Source organism: Triticum urartu, chromosome 7, assembly GCF_003073215.2.
Source record: "Triticum urartu cultivar G1812 chromosome 7, Tu2.1, whole genome shotgun sequence".
In the NCBI taxonomy this organism is placed as follows: domain Eukaryota; kingdom Viridiplantae; phylum Streptophyta; class Magnoliopsida; order Poales; family Poaceae; genus Triticum; species Triticum urartu.
In genome coordinates, this window is record NC_053028.1 from 433,115,438 (window position 1) to 433,137,625 (window position 22,188).

The 22,188-nt window shown below is 46.7% G+C and overlaps 1 protein-coding gene across 1 annotated transcript; it reads right to left on the minus strand.

Annotated features, from left to right (window-relative positions):
- Positions 1-2,788: 2,788 nt before the first annotated feature.
- Positions 2,789-3,754, minus strand: LOC125526028 (BTB/POZ and MATH domain-containing protein 1-like). The gene is made up of 2 exons (XM_048691052.1): positions 3,632-3,754; positions 2,789-3,559 (listed from the first exon to the last, which is right to left on the minus strand). Exons 1-2 carry the CDS (start codon positions 3,752-3,754, stop codon positions 2,789-2,791), a joined length of 894 nt encoding a protein of 297 aa, XP_048547009.1.
- Positions 3,755-22,188: the final 18,434 nt, after the last annotated feature.

The window sequence follows — 22,188 nt, forward strand, 5'->3', positions numbered from 1 at the left end:
GTTGGCAGCTCTGCATTCATAATATACCTAATCATGTATCGCGCATGTCAATCTCAGGGACAATCGCCTAGGAGGAAACAAGTCCATGGCTTATTGGATTCAGAGCATTACCCCTTATGTTGACGAATGGACTACCGCCGCGACAAATATCTGGGGTGAGGTTCGGCCCTTTAACTGGGAAATGTTCGGGTTGTATCTGCAGCGTTACCGGCATACAACGAGGATCTACTTGGTTCCATCAGCTGCTCCTGATCAGATCGAAGCCCCTCTCACCAGCGATATGTACCCAACTGCCTCTGTTGTGGGAACCAGACACCACGCGGTAAATGCCTTGGTTCTCATATGTTAAGTCTTTTGTTAATCTGGACATATTCGCTTGGTTGTCTATTCGTGGTGTCTATCATACAACAAGGATATAATTGGTTCACTCTTTGTGTACAGGGTGACTTGACACTACAGGCGCGAGAGGAGGTTTCCGCTTTAATGCGGCGCTTTCAGAGGGGAGAAACTATCCCACCGCGAGAGGGCGTCTCATGGTTGAGGTGTCTTGATGACAAGCTACGCGGGATTTACGCAGCTGTTACGTGTAGACGGACTTCGGATGTTGCACTTCCTCCTCCAGCACATCGTCTGCCACGTCCCTCTGTACAACATTCAGAACCACGACCCTCTGTGCACCGTTCAGAACCACGACCCTCTGTGCACCGTGCAGAACCTCATCCTTCACAGCCAGGGAGCTCTTCCTGGCATGAGCCACCTCCTTCACAGCCAGGGAGCTCTTCCTGGCATGAGCCACCTCCTTCACAGCCAGAGAGCTCTTCCTGGCATCAGCAGATGAATCTAGGTAACACTACTCACTACATTCTTTTGAACAATGTAGTAATCGTTCTTGCATTCTCAGCAGTCACTGATGCTTACTGGTGGTGCTTCGTTCATGCATTTGTATCAATTTTACTTTACCACAGGCGGCAACCATTCGCAACCGTTCATGCATTCAGAGCAGTCACCGATCCTTAGTGGTGGTGCTTCGTACTTTGAGGGCGACCGCGAGGATGATGACCAAGCTACAAACATTTATGGCTTCTCGCAGACAGTGTTTCACACTCCACCACCACCACCGACGCAGGAGACACAGACCGTGACAGACGAGGTTAACTATGGTCGTGGTTATCGCGAGCCTCGTCCACCGCCTCAGCGCTTATCGCCTTCCGGTCCTCGCCCGAGGAAGACCCAGACTCGTCGTCGTCCCCCGCAGTGATATGCTTATCTATCTATGTATGACTCATTATCTATGTTAGTTTCAGACTATTCGCAGCTGTGCGTCAGTATTTATGTATGAGACATGCTTCATGTATGTGTTACTATCGCACTTGCTTCTATGTGATCAGGAGACATATATTGTTTTATGTATGCGAGAGACATATTACTATTAATTCGCATTCTTATTTCAGTTACATTTCCAAATAGACTACAACCGATAATTAAGATACAAGTACATCTGAATTAAACGGTGCGGCTGAACTTGTGCAATACATCTTACATACTACAAAATGAAATTCAGATAGAACATAATGCCCTACAATAATACAATACAAACTAATAATGCAAATACATCTGAATAAAACGGTACAACTGGAATACATCTTACATACTACATGAAGTCATCATCGTCATCCTCCGTTGATGCAGCCCTCTTGCCCTTCGACGATGCGCTCCTCTTGCCCTTCGTCGATGCAGAACTCTTGCCCTTGGTCGATACAGAACTCTTGCCCTTCGCGGATGCAGAACTCTTTCCTTTGGACGATGCAGAACTCTTGCCTTTCGACGATGCAGAACCCGGAAGCGGCGGCATGAAGATATCATCGTCGTCCTCGCTCTCCTCAGTCCATAAAAATGGATGCTTTTCTGTAGTCCTTCTGAAAGTTTCAATCTTTGGCTCCACCACCTTCTTCCATCTTTCATGCAACCTAAGAAGTTTTTGACGTACCTCCTCATAGGTCCTTTCAGGCCACCCAGACCTACATAATTGGTGAGCCAACTCATTCATTATGGTGTCACTACCGGTGAGTTCGTCCCATGGAACTATCCTATTGTCCATCCTGAAATCGGTAGCTAGACTCAGCAGGGTGCTGCTCATCTCAGGGTGAAAACTACGATCGAATGGAAAATGGGACATCTCGACTACACTACACTGGAATGCTTATCCACCTCCGCCTGAAGCGGGTTTTATAGATACAGAGGAGAAAATGGCGGGAAAGAATAACTGCGGTATGGCGGGAAAGGGTTGGCGGGAAGGGATTGGCGGGAAAATAAGGCGGGAAGGGATTGGCGGGGAAATAAGGCGGGAAGGGATTGACGGGAAAATAAGGCGGGAACGGATTGACGAGAAAATAAGGCGGGAAGGGATTGGCGGGAAAATAAGGCGGGAAGGGATTGGCGAGAAACGGGTGGCGGAAACATATGGCGGGAAGGGGTGGGCGGGAAAATACATTTCAGCATGAGCCATGCAACTTCGACCCAGGGTTGACCAAAAAGTGACTTTTCAGCCTAGACTAGACCAAAAAGTCTATTTCGGTCTAGAGTTGACCAAAAAGTGCCTTTTCGGCCAGGGGATGGCCGAAAAGTACTACTTCGGCCGGCCGAAAAGTAGTACTTCGGCCTAACTGTGGCCGAAAAGTAGTACTTCGCCCAAAGAATGGCCGACGGGCTACTAGTTTTGATTTTTTTGCATTACGTCCTATAGTTTTCGAAATTGCTACAAAAAACATGATAGTTTTGAAAAAAAATCTCAGGGAAAAGCCATGAACTCGGCGCAAGCTTCACTCAGCTTCTTGAAGCCGTGTCGGTCAGCCATGGCCAGCGTGGCTGCCACGGTCTCGACGTCGAGGCTCTTGCACAGGACACGCTCGCAGATCGCCCTCAGCCTGCCCATGCCGTACCGCTCGGCGGCGATAAGGAGGTGCCGGATCATCGCCTTGTGGCCGGCCCCATTAAGGCCACCCACGACCGGCAGCGCGTCCGTGTAGGCGAAGTCGACCAGCGCCTTGAACGACTGTGCCGGCATGTCTCCGCCGTCCACGGAGATCTGCACCTTCCTGTCGCTGCGTGTCGTCGCCGTGTGGATGTGGCGCTTGAGAAAGCCAGGCGCCCGGGCGTCGAGGATGCAGTAGTGCGCGGCGATCGTCTCTCCTGCGACTTCGATGATCACGTCCGGCTCCTCCCTGCCGTAGCCGGCTTGCTGGAAGAGCGGCAGGCCGGAGGACGGTGGCGGGTCGTCGAAGGTGAGAAGGTCGCTGCAGACGTCGATGGCGCACTCGATCTTGAGGCGGTCACCGATGACGTACCGCGAGCCGGCATGGAGGTGCCTCCTCCTGGCGAGCTCGCCGGCGCCCCAGGTGCACGTGTCCTCGCTGCTGGCGTCGAACAGGATCGGGTCCTTCTCGCGGAACAGCGGCACCGTCTCGCCGGTGGTCTGGTCGACCAGCCCGAACCCGACGCGCGCCCAGGCCGCAGCGCCCTCGGTCACTAGCTCGACGAAGGCGGCAACATGGTCCGACAACTCCAAGTTGCCGCCGGCATGGTGGTTATCGCCGTCGGGGTAGTAGCGGACTGCCCAGTCGAGGCCGCTGACGGTGAAGGTCGGCGAGTACAGAAAGCCATCTACGTCACATTGTTTCTTCCTCAGGCCGCTGAAGCCGTGGATGTCCAGGACGTGCGTCCCACGGGCCGTCTTCGTGATGGTCGCCGCCACCATGGTCACCAACGCCGGCGCCGTTGCAAGATTGCAACAGATAAAACGGAGATTTGATGGAATGCGTTGCTACATCCGTATATATATATAGAGACAGATATGAGTTGGTACTTCTTGTGTCCGGACTCTAGAGGACCAGATAAGAAAAACTACTTTCGAATTTAAATGTTCAATTTTTCATAACCGCCTGGAATGCAGACGTTGACAAAATATATATTTTATCTTCTTTCGTGGTCATGTTTTTTGACCGCTTAATAAAGTTATAAAAACATGAAAAATGGTGCAAAACTCATGGGCCATTGATTAGCTTCTCTGAGCTCATGTACAAAACTTACTTTAGCAAACTCTATGGATATATAGTAGGAATTGTTAAATACTGTCGATGCAGTTCCTGCTGCTTAGAGCATCTCTAGCCGCGTCTTCAGAAAGGCCTCCCGAGAAGATTTTTTCACGCCGGCGTCGAAAAAAGGCTCAGTCGCGTCCCCAGGAGTCTGATTTTTGCCGGTATGGGCTGAAATCAGCGCCGGCGGACCCAGGCCAAACCCGGCGCGCTGGGGATGTCCGGGGGCGCCGGGACGAGCGGTTTTAGCACGAAAGAGCCGCGGGCCAGCCGCGTCAGCGACACCGCGCCTCGTCTTCCCCCAACGCCTCGGTTTCCGCGGGGAATCAATGGCAAGGCTGCCGCCGGTCAGCCTTGCCATTGATTCCTCACGGGCGGCGCGTCACGGGGCGGCGCGCCGATGCCTCCCCTCTCTCGCACGCGTACACACGGGCGCGGCGCGGCTATATAAGCCGGTGGCCTCGCTCGCCTCTGGCCACACCAGCCCCACCCTAGCTGCCGAGCTCTACCTCTCCTGAGCGCCGCCGCCGAGCCCTCCCTCTCCCTCTCCCGTGAGCCGCCGCCGAGCCCTCCCTCTCCCCCCCTCTCCCGATGGCCGAGTGTTTCCTCGGAGACAAGGCGCGGCCAACGGCTTCAGCCGCCGCACGCTCCGCGAACAGGAGTCGTGGCTCATGTTCCAGGCGAACATCCCGGCGTCGCCGGACATGCGCGCCGGCCGACGGGGCGGAAGCTCAGCAACGGGGGAGTGCCCATGCCCCCGTTGCCCGACGCCGTGGCGCGCCCCTCCTACTTCACCGACGAGGTAGAGATCGTGCGCGCCTCCCTCCCCGACACCCAGCTCGCCCTCCCCCAGTACACCGCCGACAACCACGCGGCTTGGGTGGCGTACTTCGAGCGCCGTCAACAGCAGAGGATGGCGTCCACGAACGGCGCGGCGGTGGTGTGCGGCCTGAAGAACAGCGAGGGGCGCCACCTGTGGTGGGGCGTCCCCGGCCGCACGCTCGAGGGCGTGCTAACGCATCTCGAGGGCGGCAACAACCCGCCGTTGGCATACCCCCCGGCGAGGGCGGCCGCCCCGGCGCACCGCCGACGCGACGGGCAATGGATGCCAAGGAGGTTCGGCTCCTCCTCTTCTTCCTCCTCGCGCTCTTTCTCCCACTCCTCCGGCTCTCCGGCGCTGCTCGGCGTCAAGGCCGAGCCCGCGGCGGAGACGCTGCTCGGCCGGCGCACTCGTAGCGCCGGCATCGTCATCAATGAGGGCGGCTGGCGCGCCTCCTCGTCGGCTCCTCCTCCGCGCTTCGTCAAGCCAAAGACGGAGCCGGGGCTCGCGCCGATGAAGACGGAGCCGGACCTCCCCGCTGTGAAGACGGAGCACGACGAAGTGGAGCTCGACGACGACGCGGCCCTCGAATGGGCATGCCAGGACTCCCTGAAGATGGCGAGGGAGCGCCAATGCGCCGCCCTGCGGCGCTTCATGCAGCGTCGCTGGGGCCGCGATGAAGGAGGAGTCGTCGTCATCATCGACAGCGACGACGACGACGCGCCGCCGCCGCCACCAGTCCGCCATGGCGACGCCGGGCAGGGGTCCAGCAGGGACGCCTGCGTCAAGGAGGAGAAGGCCGATGATGACGACAGTGAAGGAAATATGCCCTAGATGCAATAATAAAGTTATTATTTATTTCCTTATACCATGATAAATGTTTATTATTCATGCTAGAATTGTATTAACTGGAAACATAATACATGTGTGAATACATAGACAAACAGAGTGTCACTAGTATGCCTCTACTAGCTCGTGGATCAAAGATGGTTATGTTTCCTAACCATAGACATGAGTTGTCATTTGATTAACGGGATCACATCATTAGGAGAATGATGTGATTGACTTGACCCATTCCGTTAGCTTAGCACTTGATCGTTTAGTTTGTTGCTATTGCTTTCTTCACGACTTATACATGTTCCTATGACACTATGAAATTATGCAACTCCCGTTTACCGGAGGAACACTTTGTGTGCCACCAAACGTCACAACGTAACTGGGTGATTATAAAGGTGCTCTACAGGTGTCTCCGAAGGTACTTGTTGGGTTGGCGTATTTCGAGATTAGGATTTGTCACTCCGATTGTCGGAGAGGTATCTTTGGGCCCACTCGATAATGCATATCACTATAAGCCTTGCAAGCATTGCAACTAATGAGTTAGTTGCGGGATGATGTATTACGGAACGAGTAAAGAGACTTGCCGGTAACGAGATTGAACTAGGTATTGAGATACCGACGATCGAATCTCGGGCAAGTAACATACCGATGACAAAGGGAACAACGTATGTTGTTATGCGGTTTGACCAATAAAGATCTTCGTAGAATATGTGGGAGCCAATATGAACATCCAGGTTCCACTATTGGTTATTGACCGGAGACGTGTCTCGGTCATGTCTACATAGTTCTCGAACCTGTAGGGTCCGCACGCTTAACATTTCGATGACAGTTATATTATGAGTTTATATGTTTTGATGTACCGAAGGTTGTTCAGAGTACCGGATGTGATCACAGACATGACAAGGAGTCTCGAAATGGTTGAGACATGAAGATTGATATATTGGAAGCCTATGTTTGGATATCAGAAGTGTTCCGAGTGAAATCGGGATTTTACCGGAGTACCAGGAGGTTACCGGAACCCCCCGGGGACTTAATGGGCCTTGGTGGAAAGAGAGGAGAGGCGGCCAGGGCATGGGCCGCGCCCCCTCCCCCTAGTCCGAATAGGACAAGGAGAGGGGGGCGCCCCCCCTTCCTTCTTCTCCTCCGCCTCTTTCCCCTCTCTCTCCTAGTCCAACAAGGAAAAGGGGGGAGTCCTACTCCCGGTAGGAGTAGGACTCCTCCTGGCGCGCCCCTCTCTAGGCCGGCCGCACCCCCCTTGCTCCTTTATATACGGGGGCAGGGGGCACCCCAAAGACACAGCAATTGATCTCTTGATCTCTTAGCCGTGTGCGCTGCCCCCCTCCACCATAATCCACCTCGATAATATCGTAGCGGTGCTTAAGCGAAGCCCTGCGTCGTTAGAACATCATAATCGTCACCACGTCGTCGTGCTGACGGAACTCTCCCTCAAATCTCGGCTGGATCGGAGTTCAAGGGACGTCATCGAGCTGAAGTGTGCTGAACTCGGAGGTGCCGTGCGTTCGGTACTTGATCGGTCGGATCATGAAGATGTACGACTACATCAACCGCGTTGTGCTAACGCTTTCGCTTTCGGTCTACGAGGGTACGTAGACAACACTCTCCCGTCTCGTTGCTATGCATCACCATGATCCTGTGTGTGCGTAGGAATTTTTTGAAATTACTACGTTACCCAACAGTGGCATCCGAGCCTGGTTTTATGCGTAGATGTCATATGCACGAGTAGAACACAAGTGAGTTGTGGGCGTTATAAGTCATACTGCTTACCAGCATGTCATACTTTGGTTTGGCGGTATTGTTGGATGAAGCGGCCCGTACCGACATTACGCGTATGCTTACGCGAGACTGGTTCTACCGACGTGCTTTGCACACAGGTGGTTGGCGGGTGTCAGTTTCTCCAACTTTAGTTGAACCGAGTGTGGCTACGCCCGGTCCTTGCGAAGGTTAAAACAACACCAACTTGACAAACTATCGTTGTGGTTTTGATGCGTAGGTAAGAACGCTTCTTGCTAAGCCCGTAGCAGCCACGTAAAATTTGCAACAACAAAGTAGAGGACGTCTAACTTGTTTTTGCAGGGCATGTTGTGATGTGATATGGTCAAGACCTGATGAGGTATAAGTTGTTGTATAAGATGATCATGTTTTGTTGAAGTTATCGGCAACTGGCAGAAGCCTTATGGTTGTCTCTTTATTGCATAAGATGCAAGCGCCAAATAATTGCTTTACTTTATCCCTATGCGATAGCAATAGTTGGCGAGACGACCATGTGACGACACATTGATATAGATCAAGATGATGGATATCATGGTGTCATGCCGGTGGCGATGGAAATCATGACGATGCTTTGGAAATGGAGATCAAAGGCACATGATGATGATGGCCATATCATGTCACATATTTTGATTGCATGTGATGTTTATCTTTTATACATCTTATTTTGCTTAGTTCGACGGTAGCTTTATAAGATGATCTCTCACTAATTATCAAGGTACAAGTGTTCTCCCTGAGTATGCACCGTTGCGAAAGTTCTTCCTGCTGAGACACCACGTGATGATCGGGTGTGATAGGCTCTACGTTCAAATACAACGGGTACAAAACAGTTGCACACACGGAATACTCAGGTTAAACTTGACGAGCCTAGCATATAACAGATATGGCCTCGGAACACTGAGACCGAAAGGTCGAGCGTGAATCATATAGTAGATATGATCAACATAGTGATGTTCACCATTGAAACTACTCCATCTCACGTGATGATCGGACATGGTTTTGTTGATATGGATCACGTGACCACTTAGAGGATTAGAGGGGTGTCTATCTAAGTTGGAGTTCTTAAGTAATATGATTAATTGAACTTAAATTTATCATGAACTTAGTCCTGGTAGTATTAGCATGTCTATGTTGTAGATCAATAGCTCGCGTTTAGCTCCCCTGTTTTATTTTTTATATGTTCCTAGAGAAAACTAAGTTGAAAGATGTTAGTAGCAATGATGCGGATTGGATCCGTGATCTGAGGTTTATACTCATTGATGCACCGCTAGGTGACAAACCTATTGCAGGAGCAGATGTAGATGTTATGAACGTTTGGCTAGCTCAATATGATGACTACATGATAGTTTAGTGCACCATGCTTAAACAGCTTAGAATCGGGACTTCAAAGACGTTTTGAATGTCATGGACCATATGAGATGTTCCAGGAGTTGAAGTTAATATTTCAACCAAATACCCGAGTTGAGAGATATGAAGTCTCCAACAAGTTCTATAGCTAAAAGATGGAGGAGAATAGCTCAAGCAGTGAGTATGTGCTCAGATTGTCTGGGTACTATAATCGCTTGAATCAAGTGGGAGTTAATCTTCCAGATAAAATAGTGATTGACATAATTCTCTAGTCATCATCACCAAGTTAGTAGAACTTCGTGATGAACTATAATATGCAAGGGATAACGGAAACGATTCCCAAGCTCTTCGTGATGCTGAAATCGACGAAGGTAGAAATCAAGAAAAGCATCAAGTGTTGATGGTAAACAAAACCACTAGTTTCAAGTAAAGAGACAAAGGGAAGAAAGGGGAACTTCAAGAAGAACGGCAAGCAAGTTGCTGCTCAAGTGAAAAAACCCAAGTCTGGACCTAAGCCTAAAACTGAGTGCTTCTACTGCAAAGGGACTGGTCACTGGAAGCGGAACTACCCCAAGTAATTGGTGGATAAGAAGGATGGCAAAGTGAACATAGGTATATTTTATATACATGTTATTGATGTGTACTTTACTAGTGTTTATAGCAACCCCTCAATATTTGATACTAGTTCAGTTGCTAAGAATAGTAACTCGAAACAGGAGTTGCAGAATGAATAGAGACTAGTTAAGGGTGAAGTGACGATGTGTATTGGAAATGGTTCCAATATTGATATGATCATCATCGCACACTCCCTATACTTTTGGGATTAATGTTAAACCTAAAATAAATGTTATTTAGTGTTTGCGTTGAGCCTGAATATGATTGGATCATGTTTATTGCAATACGGTTATTCATGTAAGTTAGAGAATAATTGTTGTTCTGTTTACATGAATAAAACCTTCTATGGTCATACACCCAATGAAAATGGTTTGTTGGATCTCGATCGTGGTGATACACATTTTCATAATATTAACGCCAAAAGATGCAAAGTTAATAATGATACTGCAACTTATTTGTGGCACTGCCGTTTAGGTCATATTAGTGTAAAGTGCATGAAGAAAATCCATGCTGATGGGCTTTTGGAATCACTTGATTATGAATCAGTTGATGCTTGCGAACCATGCCTCATGGGCAAGATGACTAAGACTCCGTTCTCCGGAACAATGGAGCGAGCAACAGATTTGTTGGAAATCATACATACTGATGTATGTGGTCCAATGAATATTGAGGCTCGCGGCAGGTATCATTATTTTCTGATCTTCACAGATGATTTGAGCAGATATGAGTATATCTACTTGATGAAACACAAGTCTGAAACATTTGAAAAGTTCAAAGAATTTCAGAGTGAAGTGGAGAGTCATCATAACAAAAATAAAAGTTTCTACGATATGATCGCAGAAGTAAAATATTTGAGTTACGAGTTTGGCCTTCAGTTAAAACAAGAGAAATAGTTTCACTACTCACGCCACCTAGAACACCACAGTGTAATGGTGTGTCCGAACGTCGTAACTGTACTTTATTAGATATGGTGCGATCTATAATGTCTCTTACCGATTTACCACTATCGTTCGGGGGTTATGCATTAGAGACATCTACATTCACGTTAAATAGGGCACCATCTAAATTTGTTGAGACGACACCGTATGAACTATGGTTTGTCAAGAAACCTAAGCTATCGTTTCTTAAAATTTGAGGTTGCAATGCTTATGTGAAAAAGTTTCAACCTGATAAGCTCAAACCCAAATAGGAGAAGTGCGTCTTCATAGGATACCCAAAAGAAAATGTTGGGTACACCTTGTATCAAAGATCCGAAGGCAAGATATTCATTGCTGAGAATGGATCCTTTCTAGATAAAGAGTTTCTCTCGAAAGAAGTGAGTGGGAGGAAAGTAGAACTTGATGAGGTAACTGCACCTGCTCTCTTATTGGAAAGTAGTTCATCACAAAAATCTGTTCCTGTGACTACTACACCAATTAGTGAGGAAGCTAATGATGATGATCATGTAACTTCATATCAAGTTACTACCGAACCTCGTAGGTAAACCAGAGTGAGATCCGCACCAGAGTTGTACGGTAATCCTGTTCTGGAGGTCATGTTACTTGACCATGACGAACCTACGAATTATGAGGAAGCGATGATGAGCCCAGATTCCGCGAAATGGCTTGAAGCCATGAAATCTGAGATGAGATCCATGTATAAGAACAAAGTATGGACTTTGATTGACTTGCCCAAAGATCGGCGAGCCATTGAGATTAAATGGATCTTCAAGAGGAAGACGGACGCTGATAGTAGTGTTACTATCTACAAAGCTAGAATTATCGCAAAAGGTTTTCGACAAGTTCAAGGTGTTGAGTACGATGAGAGTTTCTCACTCGTATCTATGCTTAAGTCTGTCTGAATCATGTTAACAATTGCCACATTTTATGAAATCTAGCAAATGGATAAACAAAACTACATTCCTTAATGGATTTATTAAAGAAGAGTTGTATATGATGCAACAAGAAAGTTTTGTCAATCCTAAAGGTGCTAACAAAATATGCAAGCTCCAGCGATCCATCTATGGACTGGTGCAAGCATCTCGGAGTTGGAATATACGCTTTGATAAGTTGATCAAAGCATATAGTTTTATACAGACTTGCGGTGAAGCCTGTATTTACCAGAAAGTGAGTGGGAGCACTACAACATTTCTGATAAGTATATGTGAATGACATATTGTTGATCGGAAATAATGTAGAATTATTCTGCAAAGCATAAAGGAGTGTTTGAAAGGAGTTTTTCAAAGAAAGACCTCAGTGAAGCTGCTTACATATTGAGCATCAAGATCTATAGAGATAGATCAAGACGCTTGATAAGTTTCTTCAATGAGTACATACCTTGACAAGATTTTGAAGTAGTTCAAAATGGAACAGTCAAAGAAAGAGTTCTTGCCTGTGTTACAAGGTGTGAAATTGAGTAAGACTCAAAGCCCGACCACGGCAGAAGATAGAAAGATAATGAAAGTCATTCCCTTTGCCTCAGCCATAGTTTCTATAAAGTATGCCATGCTATGTACCAGATCTATTGTATACCCTACACTGTGTTTAGCAAGGGAGTACAATAGTGATCTAGGAGTAGATCACTTGACAGCGGTCAAAATTATCCTTAGTGGAATAAGGATATGTTTCTTGATTATGGAGGTGACAAAAGGTTTATCGTAAAGGGTTACGTCGACGCAAATTTGACACTGATCCAGATGACTTTAAGTTTCAATCTGGATACATTTTGAAAGTGGGAGCAATTAGCTAGAGTAGCTCCGTGTAGAGCATTGTTGACATAGAAATTTGCAAAATACATATGAATCTGAATGTGGCAGACCCGTAGGCTAAACTTCTCTCACAAGCAAAACATGATCACACCTTAGTACTCTTTGGGTGTTAATCACATGGCGATGTGAACTAAGATTACTGACTCTAGTAAACCCTTTGAGTGTTGGTCACATGGTGATGTGAACTATGGGTGTTAATCACATGGTGATGTGAGCTATTGGTGTTAAATCACATGGCGATGTGAACTAGATTATTGACTCTAGTGCAAGTGGTAGACTGAAGGAAATATGCCCTAGAGGCAATAATAAAGTTATTATTTATTTCCTTATACCATGATAAATGTTTATTATTCATGCTAGAATGTATTAACTGGAAACATAATACATGTGTGAATACAGAGACAAACAGAGTGTCACTAGTATGCCTCCACTAGCTCGTTGATCAAAGATGGTTATGTTTCCTAACCATAGACATGACTTGTCATTTGATTAACGGGATCACATCATTAGGAGAATGATGTGATTGACTTGATCCATTCCGTTAGCTTAGCAGTTGATCGTTTAGTTTGTTGCTATTGCTTTCTTCACGACTTATACATGTTCCTATGACTATGAGATTATGCAACTCCCGTTTACCGGAGGAACACTTTGTGTGCCACCAAACGCCACAACGTAACTGGGTGATTATAAAGGTGCTCTACAGGTGTCTCCAAAGGTACTTGTTGGGTTGGCGTATTTCGAGATTAGGATTTGTCACTCCGACTGTTGGAGAGGTATCTCTGGGCCCACTCGGTAATGCACATCACTATAAGCCTTGCAAGCATTGCAACTAATGAGTTAGTTGCGGGATGATGTATTACGGAACGAGTAAAGAGACCTGCCGGTAACGAGATTGAACTAGGTATTGAGATACCGACGATCGAATCTCGGGCAAGTAACATACCGATGACAAAGGGAACAACGTATGTTGTTATGCGGTTTGACCGATAAAGATCTTCGTAGAATATGTGGGAGCCAATATGAACATCCAGGTTCTGCTATTGGTTATTGAATGGAGACGTGTCTTGGTCATGTCTACATAGTTCTCGAACCCATAGGGTCCGCACGCTTAACGTTTCGATGACAGTTATATTATGAGTTTATATGTTTTGATGTACCGAAGGTTGTTCGGAGTCCCAGATGTGATCACGGACATGACGAGGAGTCTCAAAATGGTCGAGACATGAAGATTGATATATTGGAAGCCTATGTTTGGATATTGGAAGTGTTCCGGGTGAAATCGGGATTTTACCGGAGTACCGGGAGGTTACCGGAACCCCCCCGGGACTTAATGGGCCTTAGTGGGCCTTGGTGGAAAGAGAGGAGAGGCGGCCAGGGCATGGGCCGCGCCCCTCCCCCCTAGTCCGAATAGGACAAGGAGAGGGGGGCGGCGTGTAATGCCCTCGATGCAGCTATATCTCCCACGTGTCGAAGCACGACTTAGAGGCATAACCGCATTGAAAGCAATGTCGCAAGTGAGGTAATCTTCACACAACCCATCTAATACATAAGGGAAAAAGATACATAGTTGGCTTACAATCGCCACTTCACACAAATACATGAATAAAGCATTACATCATCCAAATACAATCAGGGCCCGACTACAGAGCCAAAATAAAAGAAGTCTACCAAATGCGACAAGGTCCCCGATCGACCCCAACTGGGCTCCACTACTGATCATCTAGAACGAAACAACACAAAGGGCAAGATCTTCATCGAGCTCCTCCTTGAGCTTGGTTGCGTCATCTGCACGGTTCAACGGTACCTGCAAGCTGGTTTTGGAAGTATCTGTGAGTCACGGGGACTCAGCAATCTCGCACCCTCGCGATCAAGACTATTTAAGCTTATGGGTAAGGTAAAGGTATGAGGTGGAGCTGCAGCAAGCGACTAGCATATATGGTGGCTAACATGCGCAAAAGAGAGCGAGAAGAGAAGGCAAAGCACGATCGAACAACTATGATCAAGAAGTGATCCTAGAACAACCTACGTCAAGCATAACTCCAACACCGTGTTCACTTCCCGGACTCCGCCGGAAAGAGACCATCATGGTTACACACGTGGTTGATGCATTTTAATTAAGGTCAACTTCAGGTTTTCTACAACCGGACGTTAACAAATTCCCATCTGCCCATAACCGCGGGCACGGCTTTTGAAAGTTCAAATCCCTGCAGGGGTGTCCCAACTTAGCCCATCACAAGCTCTCACAGTCAACGAAGGATATTCCTTCTAGCGGGAAGACCCGATCAGACTCGGAATCCCGGTTACAAGACATTTTGACAAGGTAAAACTAAACCAGCAACACCGCCCGAATGTGCCGACAAATCCCGATAGGAGCTGCACATATCTCTTTCTCAGGGCACACCGGATTGTCCAAACTTCCGGTAGGCCAGCCCAGAGTTGCCCCTGGTGGCCACCGGCGGCTGACAAGTTGGACCAACACTCAGAGGAGCACTGGCCCGGGGGTTTAAAATAATGATGACCCTTGGGCGCGCGACCCCAAGGGAAAAGAAAAGGCTATGTGGCGAATGGTAAAACCAATGTTGGGCATTGCTGGAAGAGTTTTATTCAGGGCGAACTATCAAGGGGTTCCCATTATTACCCAACCGCATAAGGAACGCAAAATCCAGGAACATAACACCGATATGACGGAAACTAGGGCGGCAAGAGTGGAACAAAACACCAGGCATAAGGCCGAGCCTTCCACCCTTTACCAAGTATATAGATGCATTAATTAAATAAGATATATTGTGATATCCCAACAAGTAAACATGTTCCAACAAGGAACAACATCTCCATGTTCCAACAAGGAACAAACTTTAATCTTCACCTGCAACTAACAACGCTATAAGAGGGGCTGAGCAAAGCGGTAACATAGCCAAACAATGGTTTGCTAGGACAAGGTGGGTTAGAGGCTTGGTTCAACAATATGGGAGGCATGATAAACAAGTGGTAGGTATCGCAGCATAGGCATGGCAAAAGAGCGAGCAACTAGCAAGCAAAGATAGAAGTGATTTCGAGGGTATGGTCATCTTGCCTGAAATCCCGCAAGGAAGAAGAACGAGTCCATGAACAAGACAAACGGAACGTAGACGAACGGGTCCTCACAACGCGACATTATCGGAACCAACCCGAAGAAGGAAACACCGGAAAAGAAGCACACAACATAGTAAACAACCAACACATGAACATGGTATGATATGCGGGATGCGGTATGCGATGCATACGCATGATTTGCAAAGAAATGAATGGACCTGGCCTCAATTTGGAAATCCAAGTGTGCCACTGGAAAGATGAGATGAAATCGCTTGAAAACGATATAAAGATCACCGGAATCGGAGTTACGGTTTGGAAATGGCAAGCAATTCAAATATGGCACCGATCTGTGATTTACAGCAAGTAGCCATCTAAATGCAACAAGACAAACATGCTACAGCACTCAAACATGGCAACAAAATACATGGCAGGGATCCACTCATGATGCTTAACAAAAGACTAGCACTGAGCTACGGCCAATTCATCCATTAACAGGTTCAAATAAGCATGGCAAAAGTACAATTGGTAAACATGTTTCAGACTTAGTGAAATTAACACTAGTCTGGAATTTCAGATCAGATAGCACACTTTGGAGCAAGAAAACTATATGCTACAGGAACTGAACATGGCAAAGTAAAGCATTGAATGGAGCTACTCAAAGGGCTTAACAAAAGTCCCTTAGTGACCTTGAGCCAAAAGGGATCAGAAAATACAATTGCAAGCATGTGAACATGGCAAAAACATAATCAGTTCTCACACTTAGTGAAAACTGGAGCATGCTGAAATAGATATCAAGTAGGCATGTTTACGAGATCGATGCACTCACTACCGAGCAAGTCATGACAATATAAGCATACACCCACCAAGGATACACAAAATACAAGCTAGACATGCACGGATCAACTACAACATCCCCGGCAAAATTGCTAACAAGTAGACAATATGCCCAGATTCACGAAATGGCAAAAGTAGAGTTCGATTGACTCAAGCTAGGGTGCTCCATAATTGCGAACAAAGACATGGATGGATAGAGCACTACAAGATTAACAAAACATCCTTACTGATCATCCTCAAAAGAGGCCCAGATCACTAGGAAACAACATGAACATATGGCATAATGAGATAAACAGTCCAAGGACTTAGTGGAAATGCTAAGTCCCTGAAATCAGCATTAACGAATGCACCACTTTGCAAGCTTGTGCTAGTCACCACACACATCATAAAAATACATGGGTTGCACCTCTGGATAGATGGCAAAACATATAACAAAACTCATGAAGAGCTCAGGGGCATATCATGCACACATTAAACATGACAAAAGTGACAAATATCTAATTGGAGCAGCAGATCTGACAATTATCTCAAATAGCATACTTCTAACAGCATTTCGGGCATCAAGATGAACTCAAATGAAAATGATTCAATGAGATGAAATGATGTGCTCTCTGAGGCGAACATTTTGATATGCTACACGTGCACAACGGAGTTACGGGTGCAAAGTTACGACATGATGAACAAGAGCATTTGAATCTGGAAAATCGGGGACTTAGAGAAATTCATCACCTCACGGATCTAGGGTTGACTGCGGCATGGTTTTCGAAGCGGCGGCGGATCTCACCGGATCCGCGCCGGAGAAGGCAGGGACGGCGACGGGAGCTCGCCGGCGTCCCGATCTGGCCGCGGGACGGCGGGAGGCGGCGCGGCAGGCGCGGTCGCCGGCGTCGGGCGGCGCCGGGAGGAGCAAGGCGGCAGCCCGGTGCGGTGGCGGAGGCGGTGGCCGGCAGAGGGCGAGCTCCAGCGAGGGCTCGCCGGAGGAGAGGCGGCGCGCGGCGGCGGTTGCCGGCCCCGAGGAAGATGGCGGCGGGGCTCGGGTGCGCTCGATCTAGCCCGGGCGCGGCGCGGGCGGGCCTGGCGGCGGGGAAGTGGGCGTAGTGCCACTTGGCGCGCTGTGATTCACTGCAGGCGGCGGCGGACGCTGTCCGGCGGCCGGCGGACGTGTCCGGCCGCGCGGAGAGGGGTGGATCTAGGGTTAGGGGTGGAATGACCCGGGATTACGAATGGGGGAGGTATAAATAGGCATAGAGGGAGCTAGGAGTGTCCAAATGAGGTGCGGTTTTCGGCCACGTGATCGTGATCGAACGCTCTAGATGATGGAGGAGGTTAAGATGGGTTTTGGGCCACTTTGGAGGGGTGTTGGGCTGCAACACACACGAGGCCTTTTCGGTCCCTCGGTTAACCGTTGGAGTATCAAACGAAGTCCAAATGGTACGAAACTTGACAGGCGGTCTACCGGTAGTAAACCAAGGCCGCTTGGCAAGTCTCGGTCCAATCCGGAAATGTTTAATCCCCACACACGAGAAGAAGGTAGAAATGACCACCGGAGGAGAACGGAGCGCCGGAATGCAAAACGGACAACGGGGAAAATGCTCGGATGCATGAGACGAACACGTATGCAAATGAAATGCACATGATGACATGATATGCAATGCATGACACACGAGAAATGACAAGGCAACAGCAGCGAATAACTGGACGACACCTGGCACAATGGTCTTGGGGCGTTACAACACTCCACCACTACAAGAGGATCTCGTCCCGAGATCTAGAATGGCACCGGAGGAACAACGGAAGAGAAGAGAGGAGAGGTAAAACTAAGTTGCTTCTTTGACAAACGAGTGGAACCAAAGAACCTTGAAAAGGTTGGACAAATTAAAAGAAAAAAAATACAACTAAGAAGAACAATGTTGAAAGCACTCCGGTTAAAAGAGATGAAAGACTTGATAAAATGAAGGAACTTGAGCAGCGGGCACACACTCCGGTTAAAGGATAAGCATGAAAAGAACATGATCCTGACAAAACAAGATGGGTTGAAGAGAGCAACATCACAATGCCTCTGGAACAAAAGTAAGAATGGAATGAAATGAACGAAGGGAAACGAATCTTATGGAATACACCTCAAATTATGAGGTGACAACCTGCCACTCACGGGAAAAAGAATTGTATTGATATGAACAAGGAGACGAGAAAATATTTCACCGGGAGGATAAAGAAGAACTTGGGTCCTTTATGAGCACCATAGATAGCAACAAACCTTAGGGAAGGCTTTTTGGTGAAATATAGCCCAAGATAATTCCAACGAAGAGGTTGATGAATTTAAAATACCTCATTCTTGATAGCTTGAGAAACATGAAGCACGAAGGAAAATTATCAAGAATGACATAATACCACCTCCAATGGTACGGAAGAAAGAATTTCACTCCGGATTACAAGAAGAAGAATGCTTGAGCTCCTTAAAAGAATCTTGATGAAAACTTCGAGAAGGAAATAAATCCTTGATGAACCATCATGTAGAACCTCCATGAAGAACTTCGTTAAACAAAAGAATGATCAAACGGAAAGAAAGGGTAGTTGAAAACACAAGGTGAAGCCTTGCAATGATTTAGATGGAGCTTCGCGACGAGATAATGCGGAAAAGCTTGGAACTCCAGAAAAGAAAGATGAACAAATGAAATCAAGAATTTGATGAGCCTCCGGAGTAAGGAATTAATCACTTGGATGAAACAAGAATAAGAATTACATTATGCTTATCCTTCATCAATTAAATTGATGCCAAGCAACGGATTTGGCATACTACTTATTCTCATCAAAAGCATTAAGACAGATAGAGTCAACTTGGGAAGATCTTCAACGAACCACCAGTAGGATTGAAGCAACGAATAAATTGATATGATAAACGAAGGAAGAGAAATCTTGAATGAACCACCATAAGAATTGGAGATGAATGAAATAAAGGGATGAATCACCGGGTAAGAATTGACAAATGAACGAAGATACATGAGAGAATTCAGATCCATGAGAACGGAGGGATCACGAACTGATTAGAGATCACTTGAAGCACCGGTAAGATTTTGAAGAATGAAAGCTGAAGCTGAAATGGATAATCCCGAACTGATGGCCTTCGGATAAACAAACTGAAAAAACTCTTGAAATGCTCCGGATAGGTGAAAAGGATTCTCACAATCAAAACAATTATGAGATGATTTCCGAGAATGGGGCAAGATATGGAGGAAAACTCTTTTTCGGTCTTCAAAAGATGAGAATGACAAAGAGAAACACCACCAAGAATTATTGAGGCACTGGAATAAAGAAGAATATAAAAGTTGAATCAACAATGAAATGAATTTGAAAGATCTTGGAGAAAGACATTTAACTGATGATAAATCATACTTACATCAAACTTCGAAAGGAAATTTTGAGGATAGCTCCGGGAAAATAAGAAGAGTCAGGTAAGATCCTAGAAAAAGACCTGTGGGTTAGGGCCCATTCAAAAGAAAACACCGTAGAACGATTTGAAAGATAGATTGCGCCGATTGAGTTAAATGACTTGAATGAGATAACATTCTCGAAAAAGTTTGAACGAAAGCAGAGTGGAAACACGAATCTTCGAGATATCTTCAGCACTCCGGAACAAAAATAGCGAGAAGTGGATGATTATGAGGTGCCTCGACATGTAAATATCACTAGAAATAAAGAAAAGAATATGATCAACACTGAAAACTCGAATTGAATCCACCGGAGAAGGAAAAGCATGAAGAATGATGAACTTGAATCTCCGTTAGAATCTTCATGAGAATCACCGGATAAGAATATTGATTGAAAAGAAAGAAGAGGCTTCACATGAATAAGATGGATAGCTGATTAAGAAATCTTAGTGCTTGAAGGAAAAGGGTGGGTGGGTGGGAAAAACAAAGGCAACTTGGAGACGGATGAAACAAACATCGTTGAGAAGAAATGATAATTGATCTTGCTGATGTTGAAATGATCGGATCCACTTGAAGAGAAACACGCCGGTTGAAAAGGATTGACAACACAATCTCGATGATCAAGAAGGATTAGTATTCACATCGGAGTATGAGAACACCACTTGGGAAAGGTATGGAATCAACATTTGACTTTGAAGCAACTCGAATACCACAACTCAAAACAAAACAAAGGATTGGCTCGCAGAATAAGCCGGAACAAACATATGATAGAGATTTCATCGAAAGTTTTCGTGGTGGGGCCTACACGGGCTCGATCGTACAGCACCATCATGTACAAGGCAGTGCACATGACATACGAAGCATCCCCAAGTCGGCATAGCCAAGGACTCTTTAAGACACAACGAGACCACTGTAAAACCAACCGTGAATAGGCGGACCACTAGACGTCGAACCCCAATTTCATATCATACATCTGTCAGAAAGATATCCTAAGAGCTACTTGATTTCCCACTTATAAACTCCCGAAATTTTCCCGGTTATGCAATCAGGTGTTGGGGATACAGGGGAAGCATAATATCTCACCCAAAACTAGCAAATCCTACATCCAGCTGTATCCATCCTTCAACACATAACCAAGAAACCTTCGGAAATCATTTACCTCAACCTTCGAAAAGCATCCGTTATACAAGTTATCGCAATACTCCCGAACTCCCGCCCCAGTACTGGGTGGCATCGAGGTTATCTCACCAACAACTGCATAAAAGAGATTTCGATGTCGGTGAAACTACTCTCAGGTATTCTAGAACTGCAACGATAAAATTGTGACGACAACACCTCGGAGCTCAACTCCCCGGGACACTGCCACAACCCCTAAATGACAGGAGGCACCAAGAACAATGTTCTCGTCACAAATCGATCGGAACGATTCCAAGATACCCGCGTGATCCTAAATTTTTTTTAGTGAAATTTGAGAAGAGAAGAGACAAAACTCTACATCAGGATGCCTTACTAGAGCGATGAAGGGACTTCGGAGTAAAAAGAATTCCTAAACTCTCTGATATATAATTCCTAAATGACTCAAAACATTTTTCTAGACTCAACAACGGCTGCTAATTCGATCAAGCAGTGGGGCTCCTAAGGTCGGGGAAGGCTCTGATTACCAACTTGTAACACCCTCGATGCGGCTATATCTCCCACGTGTCGAAGCACGACTTAGAGGCATAACCGCATTGAAAGGAATGTCGCAAGTGAGGTAATCTTCACACAACCCATGTAATACATAAGGGAAAAAGATACATAGTTGGCTTACAATCGCCACTTCACACAAATACATGAATAAAGCATTACATCATCCAAATACAATCAGGGCCCGACTACGAAGCCAAAATAAAAGAAGACTACCAAATGCGACAAGGTCCCCGATCGACCCCAACTGGGCTCCACTACTGATCATCTAGAACGAAACAACACAAAGGGCAAGATCTTCATCGAGCTCCTCCTTGAGCTTGGTTGCGTCATCTGCACGGTTCAACGACACCTGCAAGCTGGTTTTGAAAGTATCTGTGAGTCACGGGGACTCAGCAATCTCGCACCCTCGCGATCAAGACTATTTAAGCTTATGGGTAAGGTAAAGGTATGAGGTGGAGCTGCAGCAAGCGACTAGCATATATGGTGGCTAACATGCGCAAAAGAGAGCGAGAAGAGAAGGCAAAGCACGATCGAACAACTATGATCAAGAAGTGATCCTAGAACAACCTACGTCAAGCATAACTCCAACACCGTGTTCACTTCCCAGACTCGCCGAAAAGAGACCATCATGGTTACACACGCGGTTGATGCATTTTAATTAAGGTCAACTTTAGGTTTTCTACAACCGGACGTTAACAAATTCCCATCTGCCCATAACCGCGGGCACGACTTTCGAAAGTTCAAATCCCTGCAGGGGTGTCCCAACTTAACCCATCACAAGCTCTCACGGTCAACGAAGGATATTCCTTCTAGCGGGAAGACCCGATCAGACTCGGAATCCCGGTTACAAGACATTTCGACAAGGTAAAACTAAACCAGCAACACCGCCTGAATGTGCCGACAAATCCCGATAGGAGCTGC